This window comes from Carcharodon carcharias, chromosome 12, assembly GCF_017639515.1.
Source record: "Carcharodon carcharias isolate sCarCar2 chromosome 12, sCarCar2.pri, whole genome shotgun sequence".
Classification (NCBI taxonomy): Eukaryota; Metazoa; Chordata; class Chondrichthyes; order Lamniformes; family Lamnidae; genus Carcharodon; species Carcharodon carcharias.
The window spans coordinates 22,391,824-22,413,182 of record NC_054478.1 but is presented as its reverse complement, the minus strand read 5'-3'; the positions used below and the strand labels follow the sequence as shown (position 1 = coordinate 22,413,182).

The window sequence follows — 21,359 nt, the reverse complement described above, 5'->3', positions numbered from 1 at the left end:
TAAAGAATTGGCAGCCCTCACAAGGTGTCACAAGGGAGCCCCACATCTGCAGTCATCTGACCTCTTTTCCCTTTCAAAGGGGGATTTGGAAATTATATTGGGCTGCAACCTTTAGTTAATTACCAATATTTTGTCCAAGTGCCGCTGGACCTACAAGTGGCTGATTGTGGACAGATAACAAGGGTCCAGTCCTGTCATTGCCTGACAACCCAATCTCCATTGGGGGCTATCAGGAACACTAACTGATACTTTCCCTTATCCATCTCTCTTCTTCCCCCCCCATCCTCTTTTCCATTCTCCTTTTACTCCTCCTATGTCTCCCCGTCTCCATCTCCCCTTCCTCCCCAATCCCCATCTTCTTCTCACTCTCTCCCTTCTTTCCCAGCCCCATTCCTCCACCCAAGTGCCTCCATCTCTCCCCTTCCCCTCCTCATCTCCCGCTCTACTTCCAACCCACACCCACCTGCACCCCACCCCCCACCACCCCCAGCTCGCTTCTTCCCCCGACCCCACCCCATTACCGCAAAGCAACTAACAACGGGCAGCTTGGCTAAGGTCAGCCAGCTCCACAGAGACCGGGCCTTAACCTGGGACTTGGCTGCCCTGCCGGCCTCAGCACCACAGTGCACGATGTCTTTGTTAGCTGAGCAATCTGGGGAAACCCACGCAAAAAGTGCTGGGTACCGGTGGCACTATTTATTACACTTATGGTGAGTCTTCAGCAGAAAATTAATTTTAAGGAGATCTTGAAGATTGAGAGACCAAGATGACAGTCTGCATATGGAGATATTTTATTTTATTTCATTTCCATTGGTTTTTCCCCATAGGAGTGTTAGTAAAATATTAATTTATCTCTGAGCAAAGATAGGGCACATTATGAAGCCAAGACGAGGTGACATTTCTGCATCTCATTATCGAATGATCAAAGGAACTTTCCTTGGTATTAATTAGCGCCTACAATGAAAAACACTTTTTAAAGAAGATATCTTATAATTACGGACAATTTGCAAATTAATTTGGGTGATATCTTAATTTGAACCTGACCCAAAAGACATTGAGTGCAAGGACTGTGACGACAGCCTCATTAGCTTTCTACTCTCGCAGCTCTTAATATATCATTAAAGTGGAGCCAGGGAGGAATCTGATCACAAACCCACTGGGCTGTAGCTGCTGAAACATTTCCTCACATCCGGCCTCTTCTCCCAGGGTCCCTCGCACCCTCACTGGAAGCCGACATCAACTCCATCTTCTGGGAGGCTGACCTCCCAGGCAGCTGATACTTGCTGGCTGGATACAATGGCAACAATCCCACAAGACCTGAATGTTGCTAGGGGATGCCAGTTGCTATGGCTGAGTGGGTAGCACTCTTGCCTCTGAGTCAGTTGGCTCTGGGTTCAAGTCCCACGTCAAGGCAAATAACCAAGGCTGGCACTCCAGTGCAGTACTGAGGGAGTGCGGAACTGTTGGAAGTGCTGTCACTTGGGTGAGATGACAACGCAAGGCTTTGCCCGCACTAGCAGGTAAACGTGGAAGATTCCACAGCATTATTTCAAAGATCCGCAGGGGAGTTTCCCCCTGGTGTCCTAGCCAATATTTACCACCAGCCAACACCACAAAAACAGAGTTACTGGGTTGCTGTTTTTTTGGAGCCTTCCGTGAACATATTGGCTGCTGTGTTTCCTACATTACAATTTCAAAAATACTTCATTGGCTGCAAAGGATCTTTGGCACTTCTGAGTGGATGTAGAAGACACCATGTAAATACAAGTCTCTCTTTCTTTCCTAAAGTTAGGCAGTCCTGCCCAATTCTCCAACTTGGTTAGTTAGCCTTTCAAATAGGTAGGGCTGCAGAATGTGATTCCCAAAACACTGGCAAAAGTCCTGAGCAGTGAAAACTGAATTTGCTTTATTCAGTGACCAGGATCCAATTGCTCCCACTGATGTTTACTGAGGTGGTGGGATGCAGGTATGTCATTGTCCCCACGGCAACCGTTGCTCTCATGTGGATAACATACCTGCCTCTGCAACAGAAGCTTGTGAGTTGAAGCCCCAGTTGAGTACATAAACTAGTCTGACACTTCCAATGCAGTACTGAGGGAGTACTGCACTGTTGAAGATTCTGTCTTTCAGTTGAAATGTTAAACAGAAGCTCCGTCCGTCCCCTCAGGTGGATGTAAGTGATTGCATGGCGTTATTTCAAAGGAGAGGTGGGGAAATCTTCCCTGGTGTCCCGGTCAACACTTATCCTTCAATCTATATCCAAGCTTGATAATTTTGTCATTTATCTCATTGGTGTTTCTGGGAGCTTGCTGTGCGGACATTGGCTGCCACCTCTTCTCGAAAGTATTGAATTGGGTGTGAAGCGGCTTAGAAAGACCTGAGAATATGAAAGAGGCTGGTGGGTGATTCCCACCGGAAATGGACGATGAAGAGAAAACGTCGGAAGTTTGGCCATGTCAAAGGTTGTGGAGGTGAACGAGAGATTACACTGCGGTCAGTCACAGAGTATGCCCTTTGCGAGTTTGGTTCAGGGCAAATCCGGTGTGGTGGAAGCTTGATGGGAGAAATCCTGAACACTGAGTTCAGGAAGGATTAACACAGATTTGAGGAGAAAAAACACGTTTGAGGACTTTGGAGACTGAAGGGACATCAGAGATTGTATGGCAGTTTACAAAGGTCCAAATGTTGAGGGTTTTTTTTTTATAGAAACCTAATAAAATGAGCAACTTCCACCATTTATATAGAATTTAGATAAACTAGCACATCTCCTGTATATAGAACCATATAGCACAGGAGGCCATTCAGCCCATCATGCACATACCAGCTCTTTGAAAGAGTTATCCTGTTATTCCCGCTCCTTTAACCTTCCCTGTGGCCCTTCAAAATTCTCCTTTTCAAGTATTTATCCAACAACTGTTACTACTGAATCTGCTTCCACCGTCCTTTCAAGCAGATCACAACTCTCTGGTAAAAAAATTCTCCCTATCTGCCCATTTAAATACTTTATATATTTATATGTGAATGGAATATTTGCATATATATTTTTGTACACATTATCAAGTGATGCCAAGTTTTAAGAGCGTGAAATTGTACAAGGATGGGGGAGGCACAGAAAACAGATAAGGGGGTGGCTAGGAATTTCCCCAGAGGCTAAAGCTAATGTTCTGCATTGATGCTCTGGGACATGGGTTCAAATCCCATCATTGCAGTTGGTAGAATTTAAATTTAATTTAAAAAAAAAAAATCTGAAATTGAGAACCAGTCTCAATAATGGTGACCACATAAACCCATCTGGTTTACTTAATGTCCTTTAGGGAAGAAAATCTGCCATCCTTACCTGGTCTTGCCTATGTGTGACTCCAGACCCACAGCAATGTAGTTGACTCTTAACTGCCCTCTGAAATAGTTCGAGGGCAATTAGGGATGGGCAACAAATGCCGGCCTTGCCAGCGATGCCCCCATCCCATGATGGAATTTTTAAAACAATTACATTCTTCAGAGATAAAAACAAAAAAACTGCGGATGCTGGAAATCCAAAACAAAAACAAAAACAGAATTACCTGGAAAAACTCAGCAGGTCTGGCAGCATCGGCGGAGAAGAAAAGAGTTGATGTTTCGAGTCCTCATGACCCTTCGACAGAACTTCAGTAGTTCTGTCGAAGGGTCATGAGGACTCGAAACGTCAACTCTTTTCTTCTCCGCCGATGCTGCCAGACCTGCTGAGTTTTTCCAGGTAATTCTGTTTTTGTTTTTGTTTTACATTCTTCAGATCCTGGCGATGCTGAGTGTGTGGGCAAATATTCGGTATCTTACTACTGTTACCAGGTCACCTTTTGCCTGCTAGGTGCTGCTCCTAAACCCCTAGTTTGCCCCCAAAGTGATCAAGGATCGTTGTTATTTCAGTGAGATTCCATGAAGACAGAGACAGAGAATAGGGCGACGAGTGCATGGGGTGGAGTGAAAGGTTGGCATACTTACGAGATGGCCTCAATCATATCCACCCCCATTTCGACGCAGCAGTGTGCATGGTCTGCCCGAGCCTCAGGCAGACCCGAAACGCAATAGTAGCAATCGCCCAAGATCTTAATGCGCAGGCAATGGTTCTCCTGGGAAGGGAGAAAGAAGAGAGGAAAAAATGAGAACAGAAGGCAGGCTGGCAAAGAGAAAACATCGAGACTGCAAGTGGTTTTCTTTTTAATTTAGTTTTGGTCCCCTTACATAAGGAGGGATATGCTTTTATTGGAAGCAGTTCAGAGAAGGTTCACTAGGCTGATTCCTGGGATGAAGGGATTGTCTTATGGGAGAAGTTTGAGCAGGTTGGGCTTGTACTCATTGGAGTTTAGAAGAAGGAGAGGTGATCGAATTGAAATATATAAGATTCTGAGGGGGCGCTCAACAGGGTAGATGCTGAGAGGCTGTTTCCCCTCATGAGGGAATCTAGAACTAGGGAGCACAGTTTTAAAGTAAAGGGGTCTCCCATTTAAGGTGGAGGTGAGAAGCAATTTCTTCTCTCAGAGTCATTAGTCTTTGGCATTCTTCTTCACAGAGAGCAGCGGAGGCTGGGTCATTGAATATGTTCAAGGCTGAGTTAGATTTTTGATCAACAAGGGAGCCAAGGGTTATGGGGTGGTGGGGGGGGGTGGGGTGTAGGCAGGAGAGTGGAGTTACAGCCACATCAGATTAGCCATGATCTTATTGAATGGCGGAGCTGGCTCGAGGGGCCGAATGGCCTTCTCCTGTTCCTAGTTCTTATGTTAAGGCTTGCAAAATAAAGACTGGTGTGATCAATTGCTGGACAGGACAAGACTAGAGTGTAACAGTTCGCCCCCCACCACCCCGCTCCCCCCCCCCCCCCCCCCCACCCCCAACCCGGCGATGCTCACTTACAGACGCAAGCTTGTCGAACCTGGCGAAGAGCTCGTTGAGTGTCATGACCAGTTCTTGGGCCGTGCACTGCGAGGCCAGGCTGGTGAAGCCTTCGATATCTGCAAAGAGGATGCTGGAACGGGAAAAAAAAACAGGAGGGAGGAGAAAGGGTGGGAAAAATAAAAATTTAACCGCAAGAGTTGTAGAAGTGCCAAGATGTGAAGACCGAGGACATTCAAAGAGACCTGACAGGATTGTAAACAACCATGTGATTAATTTGTACGGCAGTGATGTCAGTCTCGTTAAAACCACCAGGGTTTTACGCCTGTAATGTCAGGGAGTTTTAACCTTCTGCACAACAAAGGCGTAGCCCAGTTACAAAGAATGACCATTAAAGAAGTAGGAAAGAGAGAGAGAAATGACAGCACTTATCACAACCTCAGGGTGTCCCAAACTGCTTTACAGAGAAACCAAGTGCCCTTTTTGAAGCACGGTGACTGTTGAAATGCAGGAAACACAGCAGTCAATTTGTGCACAGCAAGCTCCCACAAACGTGATAATAACCAGATAATCTATTTTAGTGATGGTTTTTTGAGGGATAAATTTGGCCAGGATACCAGGGACAACACCCCACCAACCCGCATCCCCAAACCACAACCACCACCCCCTCCCCAGCTCCTCTGCAAAATAGTGCCATGGAATCTTTTATGGGCCTTGGTTTAATGTCTGAGGTTGTCCACGGAACTGCTGGGCTTGTGAACGGACGGGCCGCAAAGTCAAGGTTCCTAATCCCAATCCGTCGTTAAATGCTAGACTGTCAGAGGAGCCGACTCTCAGATGAGACAATAAACCGAGCCTGCCCTCTCAGGCACAAGACCCGGTGACGCTATTTTGAAGAGGAACAGCAGAGTTCTCCTCTGCACCTTGGCCAATGTTTATCCCTCAAATACAGATTATCTGGTCATTCCAGTTTGGGGCGGTGGTGGGGGCGGGGGGTGGGGGTGGGGGGGGTGGTCTTCCTGTGCACAAATTGGCTGCCACATTTCCTGCATAACTGCGCTACGAAGGTATATTTTGGCTCTAAGATGCTTTGGGACATCCTGAGGTCTTGAAAGGCACTATAGAAAAGCAAGTTCATCTTTTCTTTAAAACTGTCACCACAAAGAGAGTGGTCGTTGAGCTCGCATGAAAATGAGATTGGCTTTGGTTTGTGATGCTCATCCTCTTCCAAGTTGGGTTGAAGATTGGGGACAAGGGTTGGAGGGGTAGTGGGGGAGTAAGAACATTCCAGAATGAGCTTTGGGGCCACATCCACTTTGGGGAAAATTGTGAACATATAAACTTGATACACAGGATCAGAACAGCTCTTCACCACGACGGCCATCAGGCCAAAACACTACCTCCCACCCTCTCACCCACCATCATCCTACAGCCCCTAGCCACACTCTGTTCCCCCCCAACCAGACCGCAACCTTGGAAGAATCACTTGGAAGAGGCAAAATGCCAGAGGAAAAGAAAATCCTAATGGCAATAAGGGGAAAAAATGCTCTCAAATACTTCCACTCACACCTCCTTCATGCAGTTGGAAAAAGCAACAAAGAAGATTGGGGTGGGGGAAGAGGAGAAGAGGGAGGAGAGCAGTGGAGGATGGGGGAGAGTGAAGGAGATCAGGGAGAGTGGGGGAAAGCGAAGGAGGGCGGAGGGGTACGGGGAGGGTTGGGGAGAGCGGGGGAGGGAGTGTGGAAAGTGGGGGAGAATGGAAGAGGGTGGGGAAGAGTGAGGGAGAGTGGAGGGGGTGTGGGAGAGCGGGGGAGGCAGGGGAGAGTTAGGGAGAATGGGAGAGAGCGGGGGGGGGAAGTGTGAGGAGAGCGTGGGAGGTTGGGGAGAGTGGGGGAGGGTGGAGGAGAGTTTGGGAGTGCTGGGGAGAACATGGGAGAGTGGGGGAGGTGGGGGACTGAGGGAGAGCGTGGGAGAGTGGGGAAGGTGGGGGAGGGTGGGGAAAGTGAGGAATGGCCTGGAAAAGCGGAGGAGGGCAGGAGAAGATGAAGGAAAGAAAGGGAAAGAGGGACTGAGCAGGGCAGGATGGGAGAGAGCAGGTAGGGTGGCGGGAGAGCGAGGGATAGTGGGAGAGAGCAGGGGAGGGTAGGGGAGAGCATGGGAGGGTGGAGGAGAACAATTGAGGGTGGGGGAGAGAAGGGGATGTTGGGGAGAGTGGGGGAGGTGGGGGAGAGAGGAGGAGATAGGGGAGAGCGGGAGAGGTGGACGGATGTGGGCAGGGTGCGGGTTTGGCTGAGGGAGTGCGTAGAAAGCAGGGAAGGGTGTCTGGAATAACCAAATGAGAGCTCTGACTGTCTGCGAACCAGAGTAAAGGCTGCAATGTCTGTACAATGTCACTGGTTGTCAGAGTCTGTCACTGCTCAGCCGCAGACACCTAGAAAAGTATTTAAAGGAAGAAAGAGAAAGAAAACAAACATCCATAACACAGAGCCTGATGCCAAAATCTAATGTTTTTGCACTTATCAGGATTTGGCACAGCACTGTTAAATTGTATTCATATCAGCCAAGAAAACAATTATAAATATATTATGTATAGAGAGAGAGAGAGAGAGAAAGAAACAGAGGTATCAATTTTAAACATGGAAAGTCTTGTACGAAATGTTTCGGCAGATTGGTCTGTCAGTATAATAGTTCCACACTAAGTCACCCCCAATTAACTCTTTCCCAATTAACTCCCAACTTGTTCACTTGGTTGAAGTTGCTGGCAGTGCTGCCCTCAGGATTGTCATCGGGGTGGAGTGGAAGGCTCTTTGCTCTGGGTGTTTCTGCACTGTATCTCAGGCGTGTCTGAGTTCCTGGTCCTACCCGGAGACTTGCCCACCTTGGAGCTCCGTGTGACGCTTGTAAATTTTACATAACTGTTTCTGTTATTTTAGGAATGTAGAGTAGTCCATTCAGCCGCTCAGACCTGCTCCACCATTCAATCAGATCTTGTTGTTCTGTACCTCAACTCCATTTGCCCGACTTGGCTTCATATCCTGCCCAATACAAATCCATCGATTTCAGTCCTGATGGCTCCAATTCACACCACTTTCACTGCAGAGAACCCGAGATTTCTACCATCCCGTCCATGAAAATTTTCCTTGACTTGAACATTTCTGCCCCACAATCATATTCCGGACCAACAGTGATGGTGTTTGCAGAATCGCTAGGTATGGAAATGCATACTACCCCTACTCTCGAGCTGCAAATAAAGTCACACTTCATCAGTTCTCTGCCCAAAGGCAGGTCCAACCCCCAAAACCTCCAACAATGGTAGGGCAAAGAGATAAGCCCCAAATCCATCCCAGCCGGGATGGGTAAAAGCAAAATACCGTGGATGTTGGAAACCTGAAACAAAAACAGAAAGAGTCTGGCGGCATCTCTGGAGAGAGAAACAGAGCTAACATTCTGAGTCCATATGACCCTTCTTCAAAGCTGGCCAGGATGGGGATTGAAACCCGTGCAGATGGTACCAATCTGCTCATCCAGTCAACTAGCCCCTCCAGGAGTCACGATGCCACGGCAACATACACTTTCATATGCATGTCATAGCCTGGAGCTAATGGATAGTGATAGAAGCAGCTCCAATTTCTTTCCATCGCGTGGCTGGCTAGGAATCTTGCCCTTACTGCCTGCTGGAAGGATTTACAGGTTGATACCCACACGATGAACACACTTTCCTTAGCTATCAAGTCCTGGAGTGGGATGTTGAATCCACAGCTTCAGGCTCAGAGGCAGGGATGCTACCCACTGCACCACAAGACCTCCTCCCTGCCCACACGCACACTATATTATCTACCATTTCCTACTCTAACATTTTCTTTTACATGGAACTCTTTACATCCCTAAATTCCAATCCTCTTGCAATCTAGGAGGTTTTAAAATCCAACTTTGGTACTATCCAATAGGTATATTCTAGATTTATTTTATCTTTTCTCTAACTCTCTATAACAGTGACTATTATCCTGCCCTTCACCTTTGGATACTAAAGAAAATGTTTTGGGTGTGAAGGGAATCAAAGGATGCAAGGGGAGATCACAAATGTGAAGTTCAGATAGAAGATCAACCATTTTGCAGAGTCCAACTCCAGGACTTGAATGCTAAATCTAGGCTGACACTCAGTGCGGTACTGAGGGGGTGCTGCACTGTTGGAGGTACCATCAGATGAGACATTAAACCAAAGCCTGATCTGCCCTTCCAAGTGGACATCAGAGGTCCATGGTGCTATTTTGAAGAGTTCTCCCTGGTGTCCTGGCCAATAGTCATCCCTCAATTAACATCACAAACAGTGATTAACTGGTCAATAGCATATAGCTGTTTGTGGGAGCTTGCTGTGTGCAAACTGGCTGCCATGTTTCCAACATTACAACAGTGATGACTACACTTTTAAAGTACCTCGTGGTTGGGATGTCTTGTGGCCACAAAAGGTGCTATATTAATGCAATTCTTTTTTCAGGAATAGCGGGGCGGTCTCAAGAGCCCATTTGACCTACTCCTGCTCCTTTTGCCCATTCTTGCATTGCGCATCAAATAATAAACGTTCCAGAATAGAATCACGAAGGAGGAATCCAGCTCACTGTGAAGGGTCTCCAGTGCAACTCTCCAATTTATTCCCATGTCCTTTCCAAATACTATTAAATTTTGCATTTTCAATTATTCATTCGTGTCCCTTTTAAAAGCTCCTACAGATTCTGCTCTCCTATTGTTTCTTGTTATGCATTCCACTGCTAACAACACTCTGTGAAACAGGATAAAAATCTCCATCTTTCACCTTGTTCTTTTGAGAAACATCTTGAATTCATGCCCTCTCCTGATTGACTCCCAATAAGTAGAAACAACTACACTCGAGTCTTAGTCATGGCTTACTGGGTAGCACCCTTGCCTCCAAAGGTTGTGGATGCAAGTCTGGCTTGAGGAACTCGAGTGAAAGGTTTGGCTGACACAGCAGTGCAATACTGAGGGAGCGCTGCAGTGTCGGAAGTGCTGCCTTGCATCTCAGGTGTTCGACTGATGCCCAGTGTGCTCTCTGAGGTGGATGTAAAAGATCACCATGGCACTATTTGTAAAAGCGCAGGAATGTTCTCTCATTGGGTCTCAACCAGCACCTAAATGAAATGTTCATGGTCTCGTTGCTGTTTGTCAGACCTTGCTGTGTGCAAATTGGCTCCTATGTTACCATGGTAACCATACTTCAAAAGTACTTCATTGGCTGTGAAGTGCTTTGGGATGTTGTGAAAGACAATTTAAATACAAGTCTTTCTTTTCCATAGAAAACCTGAGGAAAATGCTTGCGGGCTGGACGTTAGACCAAGGCTTTGCTGTGGAAGTGAAGGAATCGATGCTGATCAGCCAGAAAGTCACCATAGTCCCAGGGGACCATAGGCTGCTCTCTCATCAGAGGGAGACGACTGGTGGTGAGTTTAACCTGAGCGTCAACACTCCTCAGGTGAGGGGCAAGGCCAAGAAGGTGGGGCCTTGTCAGTTAGCTCAGTTGGCTGGACAGTCAAAGTGAGTGACTTTGTGAGTCAAAGTGATGCCAACAGCATGGGTTCAATTCCTGTGCTGGCTGATCCAGCCAGATGCTACTGAAAGTCCTTTCCTGCTGCCTTCTCTTTGGCCGGAAAAGGTCCCTGGTTGAGCAGGCCTGCTTGCCCTGTTGTCAATTCAGGTTAGACACAGCACAATACTCTGACCTCTAACTATCCTGCCCTCACACACTCCCACTATTGGTCACCCAACATGTCCATCTCACACCCACATCACCTTTCTGCAGCCGATTGGACAGAAAGCCAACTCTTGGCCATCCTATTGGATGACCCCCCCACTTTCAATCAGACAGCTGTTTCCCTCTTCTCAAACATTGTTTATTGTTGATAAACAAGGGTTCAAACAAAAATGAAAATAAACCCACAATACTTCTTTTAAAACCAAATGATTTTTTTTTCTCCAGGGTTAGCTGGACACTGTGTCCGAGAGATTAATTTTTAATTCCAGGAGACTCCAGGGCAATCCTGGAGGACTGGCAACTGCTATGCAGGCTAATGACCACCATCCCAGCCATTCAGGACAAGGACTCCTGTCCTCCACTTTCTGGCCCAATCTTGTGCCCCTTGTGCTGGCGGAGAGGAGCCCATTGGATTCCTGGCGCTGATGCTTCTCATCGCCGTTCTTGCTTGTTCAACAAATCGTCACACAAAGAACAAACAACCCCACAGCACTTAGCAATTATCACCTCAGACACACAGTGCCTGGGATCTGTTGAACGAGTGAATGCAAACACCTATTATTCATCCACTCTCTATTTTAAAAATGAAAAGAAGAATGAAGAAAAAAATCCCCAACGTAATGGGTAACTCTTGGAAACCATCAATCTGCCCCTAGTATTACAGCTGGCAGACCAATTTAGATTTATAGCTTATTCTTCCTGCTGCTCCAGAGAAAGCCACAGGATCAAACCAGGCACCAAAGTTACGAGACATCCCTGGGTGGGAAAGATCGATATTGTGGCTGGCGGTATTTACACTGACTGGAATGCGCTTGTGTGACATTCCTTTTGTCCTCATTGACAGTGTCGGTGTCAGTGGGATAATACTCGGTGACGGAGTGGTTTTGTCACTGGACCGGTAATCCAGAGACACACAGTAATGCTCCGGGGACCGGCAGATGGTGGAGTTTGAATTCAATAAAAATCTGGAATTAAAAGTCTATTGATGACCATGAAACCATTGTCGATTGTCGCAAAATCCCATCTGGTTCATTAATGTCCTTTAAGGAAGGAAATCTGCTATCCTCATCTGGTCTGGCGTACATGTGACTCCAGATCCACAGTAATGTGTTTGACTCTTAAATGCCCTCTGCAATGGCCTCACAAGTCACTCAATTGTAAGAAACCTCTAAAAAGTCAATAAAAGGGAATGAAACCAGAGAGACCACCAGGTATCGACCTAGGCATTGGAAACAACAATGGCAATCTCAGCCCTGTCCACCCCACCAAGTCCTCCTTACTAACATCTGGGGGCTAGTGCCAAAATTGGGAGAGCTGTCCCACAAACTAGTCAAGCAACAGCCTGACATAGTCAACCTCAAGGAATCACACCTTACAGATAATGTCCCAGACACCACCATCACCATCCCACCGGCAGGACAGACCCAGCAGAGGTGGTGGCACAGTGGTATACAGTCATGAGGAAGTTGCCCTGGGAGTCCTCAACATTGATTCTGGACCCCATGAAGTCTCATGACATCAGGTCAAACATGGGCAAGGAAACCTCCTGCTGATGACCATGTACCACCCTCCCTCAGCTCATGAATCAGTGCTCCTCCATGTTCAACATCATTTGGAGGAAGCACTGAGGGTGGAAAGGGCGCAGAATGTACTCTGGGTGGGGGACTTCAATGCCCATCACCAAGGGTAGCTCGGTTGCACCACTACAGGCTGAGCTGGCCGAGTCCTAAAGGACATAGCTGCTAGGCTGGGTCTGCAGCAGGTGGCAAAGGAACCAACAAGAGGAAAAAACATAATTGACCTCATCCTCACCAACCTGCCTGCCGCAGATGCATCTGCCCATAATAGTATCGGTAGGAGTGACCACTGCACAGTCGTTGTGGAGACGAAGTCCCATCTTCACATTGAAGATACCCTCTCACTACCACCGTGCTAAATGGGATAGATTTTGAACAGATCTAGCAACTCAAGGCTGAGCATCCATGAGGCGCTGTGGGCCATCAGCATCAGCAGAATTGTACTCGAACACAATCTGTAATCTCATTGCCTGGCATATCCCCCACTCTACCATTACTACCATGCCAGGAGATCAACCCTGGTTCAATGAAGAGTGCAGGAGGGTATGCCAGGAGCAGCGCCTAAAAATACCTAAAATTGAGGTGTCAACCCTGTGAAGCCACAAGACAGGACTATGTGCGTGCTAAACAGCATAACCAGCAAGTGAGAGACAGAGTTAAGCAATCCTACAACCAACGGTTCAAATCTAAACTCTCCAGTTCTGCCTCATCCAGTCATGAATGGTGGTGGACAATTAAGAAACTCATTGGAGGCTCCACAAATATCCCCTTCTCAATGATGGAGGAGCACAGCATATCAATGCAAAAGATAAGGCTGAAGCATTCGCAATTATCTTCAGCCAGAAGTGCCAAGTGGATGATCAATCTTGGTCTCCTCCGGAGATCCCCAACATCACAGATGCCAGTCTTCAGCCAATTGGAGTCACTCCATGTGATATCAAGAAACAGCTGAAGGCACTGGATACTGCAAAGGCTACCAGCCCTGACAATATTCTGGCAATAGTACTGAAGACTTGCACTCCAGAACTTGCCGTGCCTCTAGCCAAGCTTTTCCAGTACAACTACAACACTGGCATCTACCCAACAATTTGAAAAATTGCCCTGGTATGTCCTGTACACCAAAAGCAGGATAAATCCAGCCCAACCAATTACCACCCCATCAATCTACTCTCGATCATCAGTAAAGTGATGGAAGAGGTCATCAACAGTGCTATCAAGCGACACTTGCTTAGCAATAATCCACTCACTGGCACTCAGTTTGAGTTCCACAAGGGTCACTCAGCTTCTGACCTCATTACAACCTTGGTTCAAACTTGGGCAAAATAGCTGAACTCCAGAGGTGTGGCATCAAGGAGTCCTAGCAAAACTAGAGTCAATGAGAATCAGGGGGAAAACTCTCCACTGGTCAGAGTCATACTGAGCACAAAGTAGTTGTAGTTGTTGGAGGTCAATCATCTCAGTTCCAGGATATCACTAACGGAGTTCCTTAGGATAGTGTCCTCGGCCCAACATCTTCAGCTGCTTCATCAATGACCTTCCTTCCAACATAAGGTCAGGAGTGGGGATGTTCGCTGATGATTGCACAATATTCAACATCATTTGCAACTCCTTAGATACTGAAAGTGCCCGGCAATGACCATCTCCAATAAAAGAGAATCTAACTATTGCGCCTTGACATTCAATGGCATTACGATTGCTGAATCCACCACTATCAACATTCTGGGGGTTATCATTGACCAGAAACTGAACTGGACTAGCCACATAAATACTATGACTACAAGAGCAGGTCAAAAGCTAGGAATTCTGTAGCAAGTAACTCACCTCCTGACTCCACAAAGCCTGTCCACCATATACAAGGCAAAAGTCAGAAGTCTGATGGAATACTCTCCACTTGCCTGGATGAGTGAAGCTCCCACAACACTCAAGAAGCTTGACGCCATCCAGGTCAAAGCAGCCAGCCCGCTTGACTGGCGCCTCATCCACAAACATTCACTCCCTCCACCACCGATGAACAGTGGCAGCAGTGTGTACCAGCTACAAATACACTGCATGAACTCACTAAGGTTCTTTAGATAGCATCTTCCAAACCCATGATTGCTACTATCTAGAAGGACAAGTGCAGCAGACAGTTGGGAAGACCACCACGTGGAAGTTCCCCTCCAAGTCACTTACCATCCTGACTTGGAAATATATCGCCGTTCTTTCACTGTCGCCGGGGCAAAATCCTGGAACTCCCTTCCTAACAGCACTGTGGGTGTACCTACACCACATGGACCGCAGCGGTTCGGGAAGGCAGCTCACCCCCACCTTCTCAAGGGCAATTAGGGATGGGCAATTAATGCTGGCCTAGGCAGCGATGCCCACATTTCATAAATGAATTTTTTAAAATGGCAGAGAGAAGAGCTGCATAAACATATTGCCCCATTAATATCAGCAGTGATATTTCTGGATTCAGAAGAGCAGTCATGGACAGAGAGGCAGTGATGAGGTAATATAAACCGTGATGAATAAGGGTCATAAAGCAGTTATGATACTGAATTGGGTATGCCTTGGGCCGGGTGTTCAGATACCATCTTGGCATCAAGCTGGCTTATAGAACTGCTGGGTAGGATTAGCGTGAGCACTTCTCAGCACCAGACTATAGGCGGGAGTGACCTTGGAGGGAGTGCAACGTAGACTTACCAGAATGATTCAGTGGACTCCAAGGGTTAAATTACAGTGAGAAATTCCACAAACTAGGGTTGTATTCCCTGGAATTTAGAAGGTTAAAAGGTGACTTAATCAAAGCTTTCAAAAGATTAGGGGAAACTGATAGGGTAGATAGAGAAAAACTCTTTCCGCTAGTCGGGGAGTCTCAGACTAAGGGGAATAGTCTAAGTATGAGAGCCAAACCTTTCAGGAATGAGATTTGGAAACATTTCTACACACAAAGCGTGAGAGAAGTTTGGAACTCTCTTCCAGAAATGGCAATTGATGTTAGATCAATTGTTAATTTAAAATCTGAGATTGATAAGATTCTTGTTATCCAAAGATATTAAGGGATCTGGAGTTAAGGTGCATTTATGGAGTTGGAGCACAGACCAGCCATGATCTCACTCAATGGCAAATCAGGCTCGAGGCACAAATGGCTTCCTTCCATTCCTCTGCTCCTATATGTTCCTTTAGCAGCATCATCGGCAAAAAGGCAAGAGCAGAGATGAAAACATTTTCCTTATTGTAATGAGTTGCTATGATTCTGGAATGCATTGCTTGAAAGGGCGATGGAAGCAGATTTAACAGTGACTTTCAAAAATACTTGAAAAGAAAAAAAATGTGCAGGGCTATGGGGAAAGAATGGGGGAGTGCGACTAATTGGATAGCTCAATTTCACAGAGCCAGCATAGATATGACGGGCTGAATAGCCTCCTTCCATGCTGTAGGTATAAAATGCTGGTTCAGCCTCAACTGGAATGTTGCACCCAGTTCTGGGCACCACGCTTTAGGAAAGATGTGAAGGCATTAGAGTGAATGCAGAAAAGATTCACAAGAATGGTTCCAGGGGTGAGGAACTTCAGTTACGTGGATAGAGTGGAGAAGTTGGGACTGTTCTCCTTAAAGAAGAGAAGGTTGAAAGGAGATTTAATCAAGATATTCAAAATCCTGAGGGGTTTAGACAGTGTAGATAGGGAGAAACCATTTCTATTGGTGAAAGATCGAGAACCAGAGTACACAGATTTAAGATAATTGGCAAAAGAGGCAATGGCAACATGAGGAAAAACATTTTCTCGCAGCGAGTGGCTTGGATCTGGAATGCATTGCCTAACAGTGTGGTGGAGGCAGGTTCAATCGTGGTTATCAGAAGGGAACTGGATCATTATCGGAAAAGTAAAAATTTGCAGGCCTTCGGGAAGAAGGGGGGAACTGAATTAGGTGAATCGCTCCTTCAGAGGACCAGTACAGACATGATGGGCCAAATGGCCTTCTTCTGTGCTGTAACCATTCTGTGGGGGGGGGAGGAATTTAGCCCTTGGCTGGCAGGTGGGCCCTACTGAACCCCGCCGCCGAAATGGGGCCCGCCACCATTTTGAGTGGGCAGGCCAATTAAGGCCCGCCCAGCGGCCTTCCCGACAGGAAGCGCTATGCACTTCCTGTGCAGGGGAGGGGGAGGGAATCCCCATCTGCGCACGAACGAGCGCACCACTCCCTGAGGCAAAGTCCTGTCTCAGGGAGATTCGTGAGAGGTAAGTAAACTCTAAAAAATAGATAAATATTAAAATTATTAACATGTCCCATCTCGTGTGACATTGTCACGTGAGGGGGACATGTTAATAATAAACAGATAAAATTTATTAAATTTTTTAAAAAACGGACATGAAACTTCATCCTGCCAGTGGATGAAGTTTCATTAATAAACCTGCAGCCCGCTGGGGCTCCTGGCCTGCCCGTCAGCCTCAAGGTTGGCCGGGCAGGGTGTTTAATAAGGTTAATTAGCCTGTCGATGGCCTTGATTGGCCATTGACAGGTCGGTGAGCGGACAGCTGATTTCGCTGTCCGCCCGCCTTCATGAATATTTAAATGGACCGGGATGACGTCGGGGATTCCTCCAGACATTGTTCTGTGTCATTTTCCCCTTGGTGAGTGGGACATTCACCTATTCCAACTTATGATTCGGAAGACTGGCCTAGATTACTTGCTCAAGTCAAGGCTGGGAATGAGACTTGAGGCAGAGAGAGAGAAGACTTCTACCAACGGGCCCAAGCAGACATAGTGATAAAACTAATGACTTCAGCTCTTTGCACAGCAATGCCTCTTCAGGGACACGGCAAAGCAAATGTGTGACATATCAGAATGGAGCAGCAGTAAGTATTTCACGCTACTTAATAATTTAGGGAGTGTTGCCCTATTAATGCAGTAAACTTAAATATTTCAGTTCCATCCCACGAGCACATCTGTCCGATTAGTTGGTTTTACTGTGGGGAACTTTTCACCATAATTAAGATTTTCCAACAATCTCCTTATTGAACATAATTTGATGAATTAAGCTATGACAAGAGGTTGATGATCACTGCCGAGATAATGCCAGGGGACTTCTTCCTCATCCAAACAAGTTCCATGTTGAGGCGGCCATGTCCCTCTTAGAAATTTCTTGCAGCTATGATACCTCCAAGCTGCACATCCACTACCTCCTCAAGGGCAATTAGGGATGGGCAGTAAATACTGGCCTAGCCAGTGACATCCACGTCCCTGAGAATGACTTTTAAAAATCTCTTTAAATAGACCTCCTGAAGCAACCAAACACCAGGAATCTTTCAAACAACAGATTAAAATGGTGAGAGTAGGTACAAGTGGACAAAACAGTGAAAAGGCAAATTTTGGACTCTTATTAGGAAGGCCATCATTTCAAAACATGTAAGGTAGGGGAGCGGAGGCAAGAATCTTGGAATCATTTAAGAACGGCTTTCTGGATGGACAAGTAAGGATGGGACAAAATGTCTTTCTTCGTCTGCATCAATCTTGTGATCATAAATGATTGACGTCCCCCAATGGCTTCGGAATCAAGCTTGTTACACCCCTGGCAGACTTCCAATCCAGCAAGGGAATCAACAGGATGTGAAGGTCATCCGGGTTCAAAACTAGTCCCAATTACACCATGGGGTGGAGTTCAGAACACAACTGAAGCAACAGTTCATACCAGGAGAGCAACGAAGGGGCATGTTACCTGACCCTATCATCTTAACCTGGTAGGTGGAGAATGGAGACTGGGATGAGGCACTGCAAAGAGTTTAGGGGAGTAGCTCGCATTCAAGGGACTGCCACCCCCCTGCCCCCACCTCCCCCACCTCAAGCAAGGTGCAACTTCCTTGGGGAACTATAGGAGAAAAAGTTGCTCAATTGTTGGCAAATCGACTCTGATTGGCCGAGGTGTTGTAGCCTTTCTGAGTCCTTCCCACAGCTTTCCACCTAGCTTTGTATCATCAGCAAATTTACATTACTCTCTGTCTCTTCACCCAAGTCATTAATGTAGATTGTATATAGCTGAGGTCCCAGCACTGATCCTTGCAGCACTCCACTAGGCATAGCCTGCCAACTTGAAAATGCCCCATTTACCCTCGCTCTCTGCTTCCTGTCCATTAACCAACCTTCTATCCATGCTGATATATTACCCAAACTACATGAGCCCTTATCCTGTGTATTAACCTTTTATGCAACACCTTATCAAATACCTTTTGGAAATCCAGGTATATTACACCTACTGTTTCCTCTTTATCTACCCTACTAGTTACATCCTCAAAAAACTCTAGTACATTTGTCAAATAGGATTTCTGTTCTATTAAACCATGTTGACATATTCTAATCATACTATACTAAGTGCATTGTTAAGACTTCCTTAATAATAGATTCCAGCACTTTCCTGATGTCAGGCTAACTGGCTGTAGTTCCCTGTTTTCTCTTTCCCTCCTTTCTTGAAAAGCAGTGTAACTTTTTCTTTTATTCATTCGTGGGATGTGGTCTTTGCTGGCGAGGTCTGTATTTATTATGCCTTCCTAATTGCCCTTGAGAAGGAGGTGGTGTGCTGCCTTCTTGAACCTCTGCAGTCCAGTCTGATGGGACCATTCCTGATTCTAGAGAATTTTAGAGAATCGTAGCCAGCACATCCACTACCTCTGCAGCTATCTCTTTTAGAACCCTAGGGATGGAGGTCCTGGAATTTATTGCGTTTTAGTCCCTTAAGTTTCTCCAGTACCTTTTCTCAGCTGATATTAATTACCCTAATTTCCTCACTCTTTTTATTCAAATAGATTTACTCAAATGGCTCATGGCAGATGTGTATCTTAACTCCACTTACCTGCTTTGCTCCCTTCACCCTCAATATCCATTGCCTGACAAAAATATGTTGATCTCAGTTTGAAATTTTCATTGACTCCCAGGCCTCCTGGGATCAGAGGGGAAACCCATCCAGTTGGATCACTTGGGGCCTAGGCCATTGCTTTTCCAGCCTGTGTGTGCCCCCCACCCCCCCCACAACCACCCCTCCACCCTCCTCCGTCTTTTGGGAATGGACCCTCCACCTCCGCCAGGCCAGGTCAGGACTGCCGCAGGGAGGCTGCCTCACGGAGCTGGTAGTGGGAGCTGCTCTGTTGTTGGACAAAATGCATTGGGGGAAAGCCTTCCCAACACGGTTCTCCCCCGTTTTCCTGGCAGCTCCCAATTCCACCCCACCACCACCCCCTCACAGCCGCTACCACAGGGCCCGAGACATTCCGCCTGTGAAGGTATATTAGATACATAATATATTACTATACTAGAGGGAGTATATCTGACAAGCTATGAAGCAGATCATTGCTGATTGTGGGAGAGCTTGCTGTGTGCAAATTGATAGCTGCATTTCCTACATTACAACAGTGACTGCGCTTTGTTGGCAGTTGATGTGTTTCGGGACATCCTGAGCCTGTGAAGGAGCTAGATAAATGCAAGTTCTTTATTCTTCTGGTTGGGGAGCGCAGAACAAGAGGGTGTGACCTTAAAACGGGGGCCAGGTTAGCTCAGTTGGCTGGACAGCTAGTGTGTGTGTGTGTGTGTGTGGAACAGATTAGCGCCAATGGCACTGGGTTCAATCCCCGTTTTGGCTGCAGCAGAGCTGTGGCCTGTTGCCTTGTTCTACACATAGTTTAAAAAAAAAATCACGGCAGTTAACTGTGGTTCAGTAAACAATCACCACAGATCAGGCAGAGAACTGAAGGAGAAGGATCTTTAAATTAAGAGTGAAATCAGTCAAGTTAACCTGAATTGCAAACAGATTTCACCAATTTAATCCCACTTGTTAACGCCTAATTTGACAAGGCCTTGGGCGGAATTCTCCAGCACCCCCACTCCGTTAGCGCTGGGGCCGGGGAGCCGTTGAAGTCTCCATTCACGTTGGCAGGACCGGAAGATCGTGAAGGGAGCTGGAAAATTCCGGCCCCTGGTTTATGTAATGCAGAAGTGGAAACTGCCTGAAATTGTTTTTACGCCTGTCATGTTGATAACGCAGAGGTTCTGAATCAATGAAGTACGGATGGAAGCTTCCAGAAAGCACTGTTCTAGCACAGTTCTAATCCAACTACCTCAACAAATTCTAAAAAGTACATCTCGTTCCATTTTTTTTGTTTATTTTTTGCGGGTGGGAGGACAGGTTCAGAGGAAATGATCCAACTTCACAATTAGTTCAGATCAATCCACCCAGCCCCGGCTTTGAAAATCCGAAGATTCTCTCCAGTCACATTAGGACAAGGGAGACCTGCATTTATATAGCGCCTTTCATGACCTCAGGATGTCCCAAAATGTGTTACAGCCGATGAGCTACCTGTGACGTGTGGCTGCTGTTTTAAACGCTGGAAAAGCGGCAGCCAGTTCATGCACAACAACAGGCCACCATTAGCAATGGGATAACGGCCAAATAACGCATATTGGGCCATAACTCCCTCAGAGTGGCCATCAGTGTCGGATCGCCATTCCACGCCCAATCACTTGCGGGAAACTTCTTCCGTGCCTGTCTCGCCCCACCTTCCGGCCAGGTGAGATTCAGGCTTCAACTTTCCAAGTGGAAATATTACAACTATTTACAATACAGCCAACAGCAACGGACACGTGTGCTTTAAACTCCATCTCCATCTCTACACTGACTGTGGAGGTAGCCCGCGCTGCTAACACGTTGGTTTACACAGATCATGTGATCTTACGTCACAGGGCTATTCTTAAAGGTACAGCCCAACATTTAACAAAACCATAATTACTACACATATTAACTGAGGAAACGAATTCGCACACGTTTATAATACTTAGTGATGAAAAAGCAGAAAAATATTTAGAGTTTGCTTGAGGTGACAAGCGAACGCTGGTGGGTCAGGCGGCTGGGGGCTCGAGGGTTCTTTTCCCCCACCTAAGTGGTCCACGGACGAGAAAGTTTGAGAGCCACTGGGCGGAATTTTCCCTTCTGGAATAAGCCCTGTGGCGGGAACGGGGAGAGTTTCCCACCACAGGAACTCATGCAGCCCCCGCCTCATTAATTATGCAGTCTTGTGTGGGGTGGGGGGGTTTCCCGACATATCGGGTGGCTGGGCGGGGTACGCCGGGTAGTGTGGGTCACGCCATCATATCCGGGCGTCATATTTAAAAGGCGCCCGGACAGCAAC

The 21,359-nt window shown here is 46.8% G+C and overlaps 1 protein-coding gene across 3 annotated transcripts in view; it reads right to left on the bottom strand.

Moving 5' to 3' along the window:
• Window positions 1-21,359, bottom strand: part of adcy5 (adenylate cyclase 5) — a 368,070-nt gene that overhangs the window by 139,234 nt on the left and 207,477 nt on the right. For all 3 annotated transcript variants that reach the window (XM_041200521.1, XM_041200522.1, XM_041200523.1), the window contains 2 exons: window positions 4,888-4,999; window positions 3,979-4,106 (listed from right to left, as the gene is read on the bottom strand). In XM_041200521.1, the coding sequence (XP_041056455.1) occupies window positions 3,979-4,106; window positions 4,888-4,999 (240 nt within the window). The remainder of the gene's footprint in view (window positions 1-3,978; window positions 4,107-4,887; window positions 5,000-21,359) is intronic.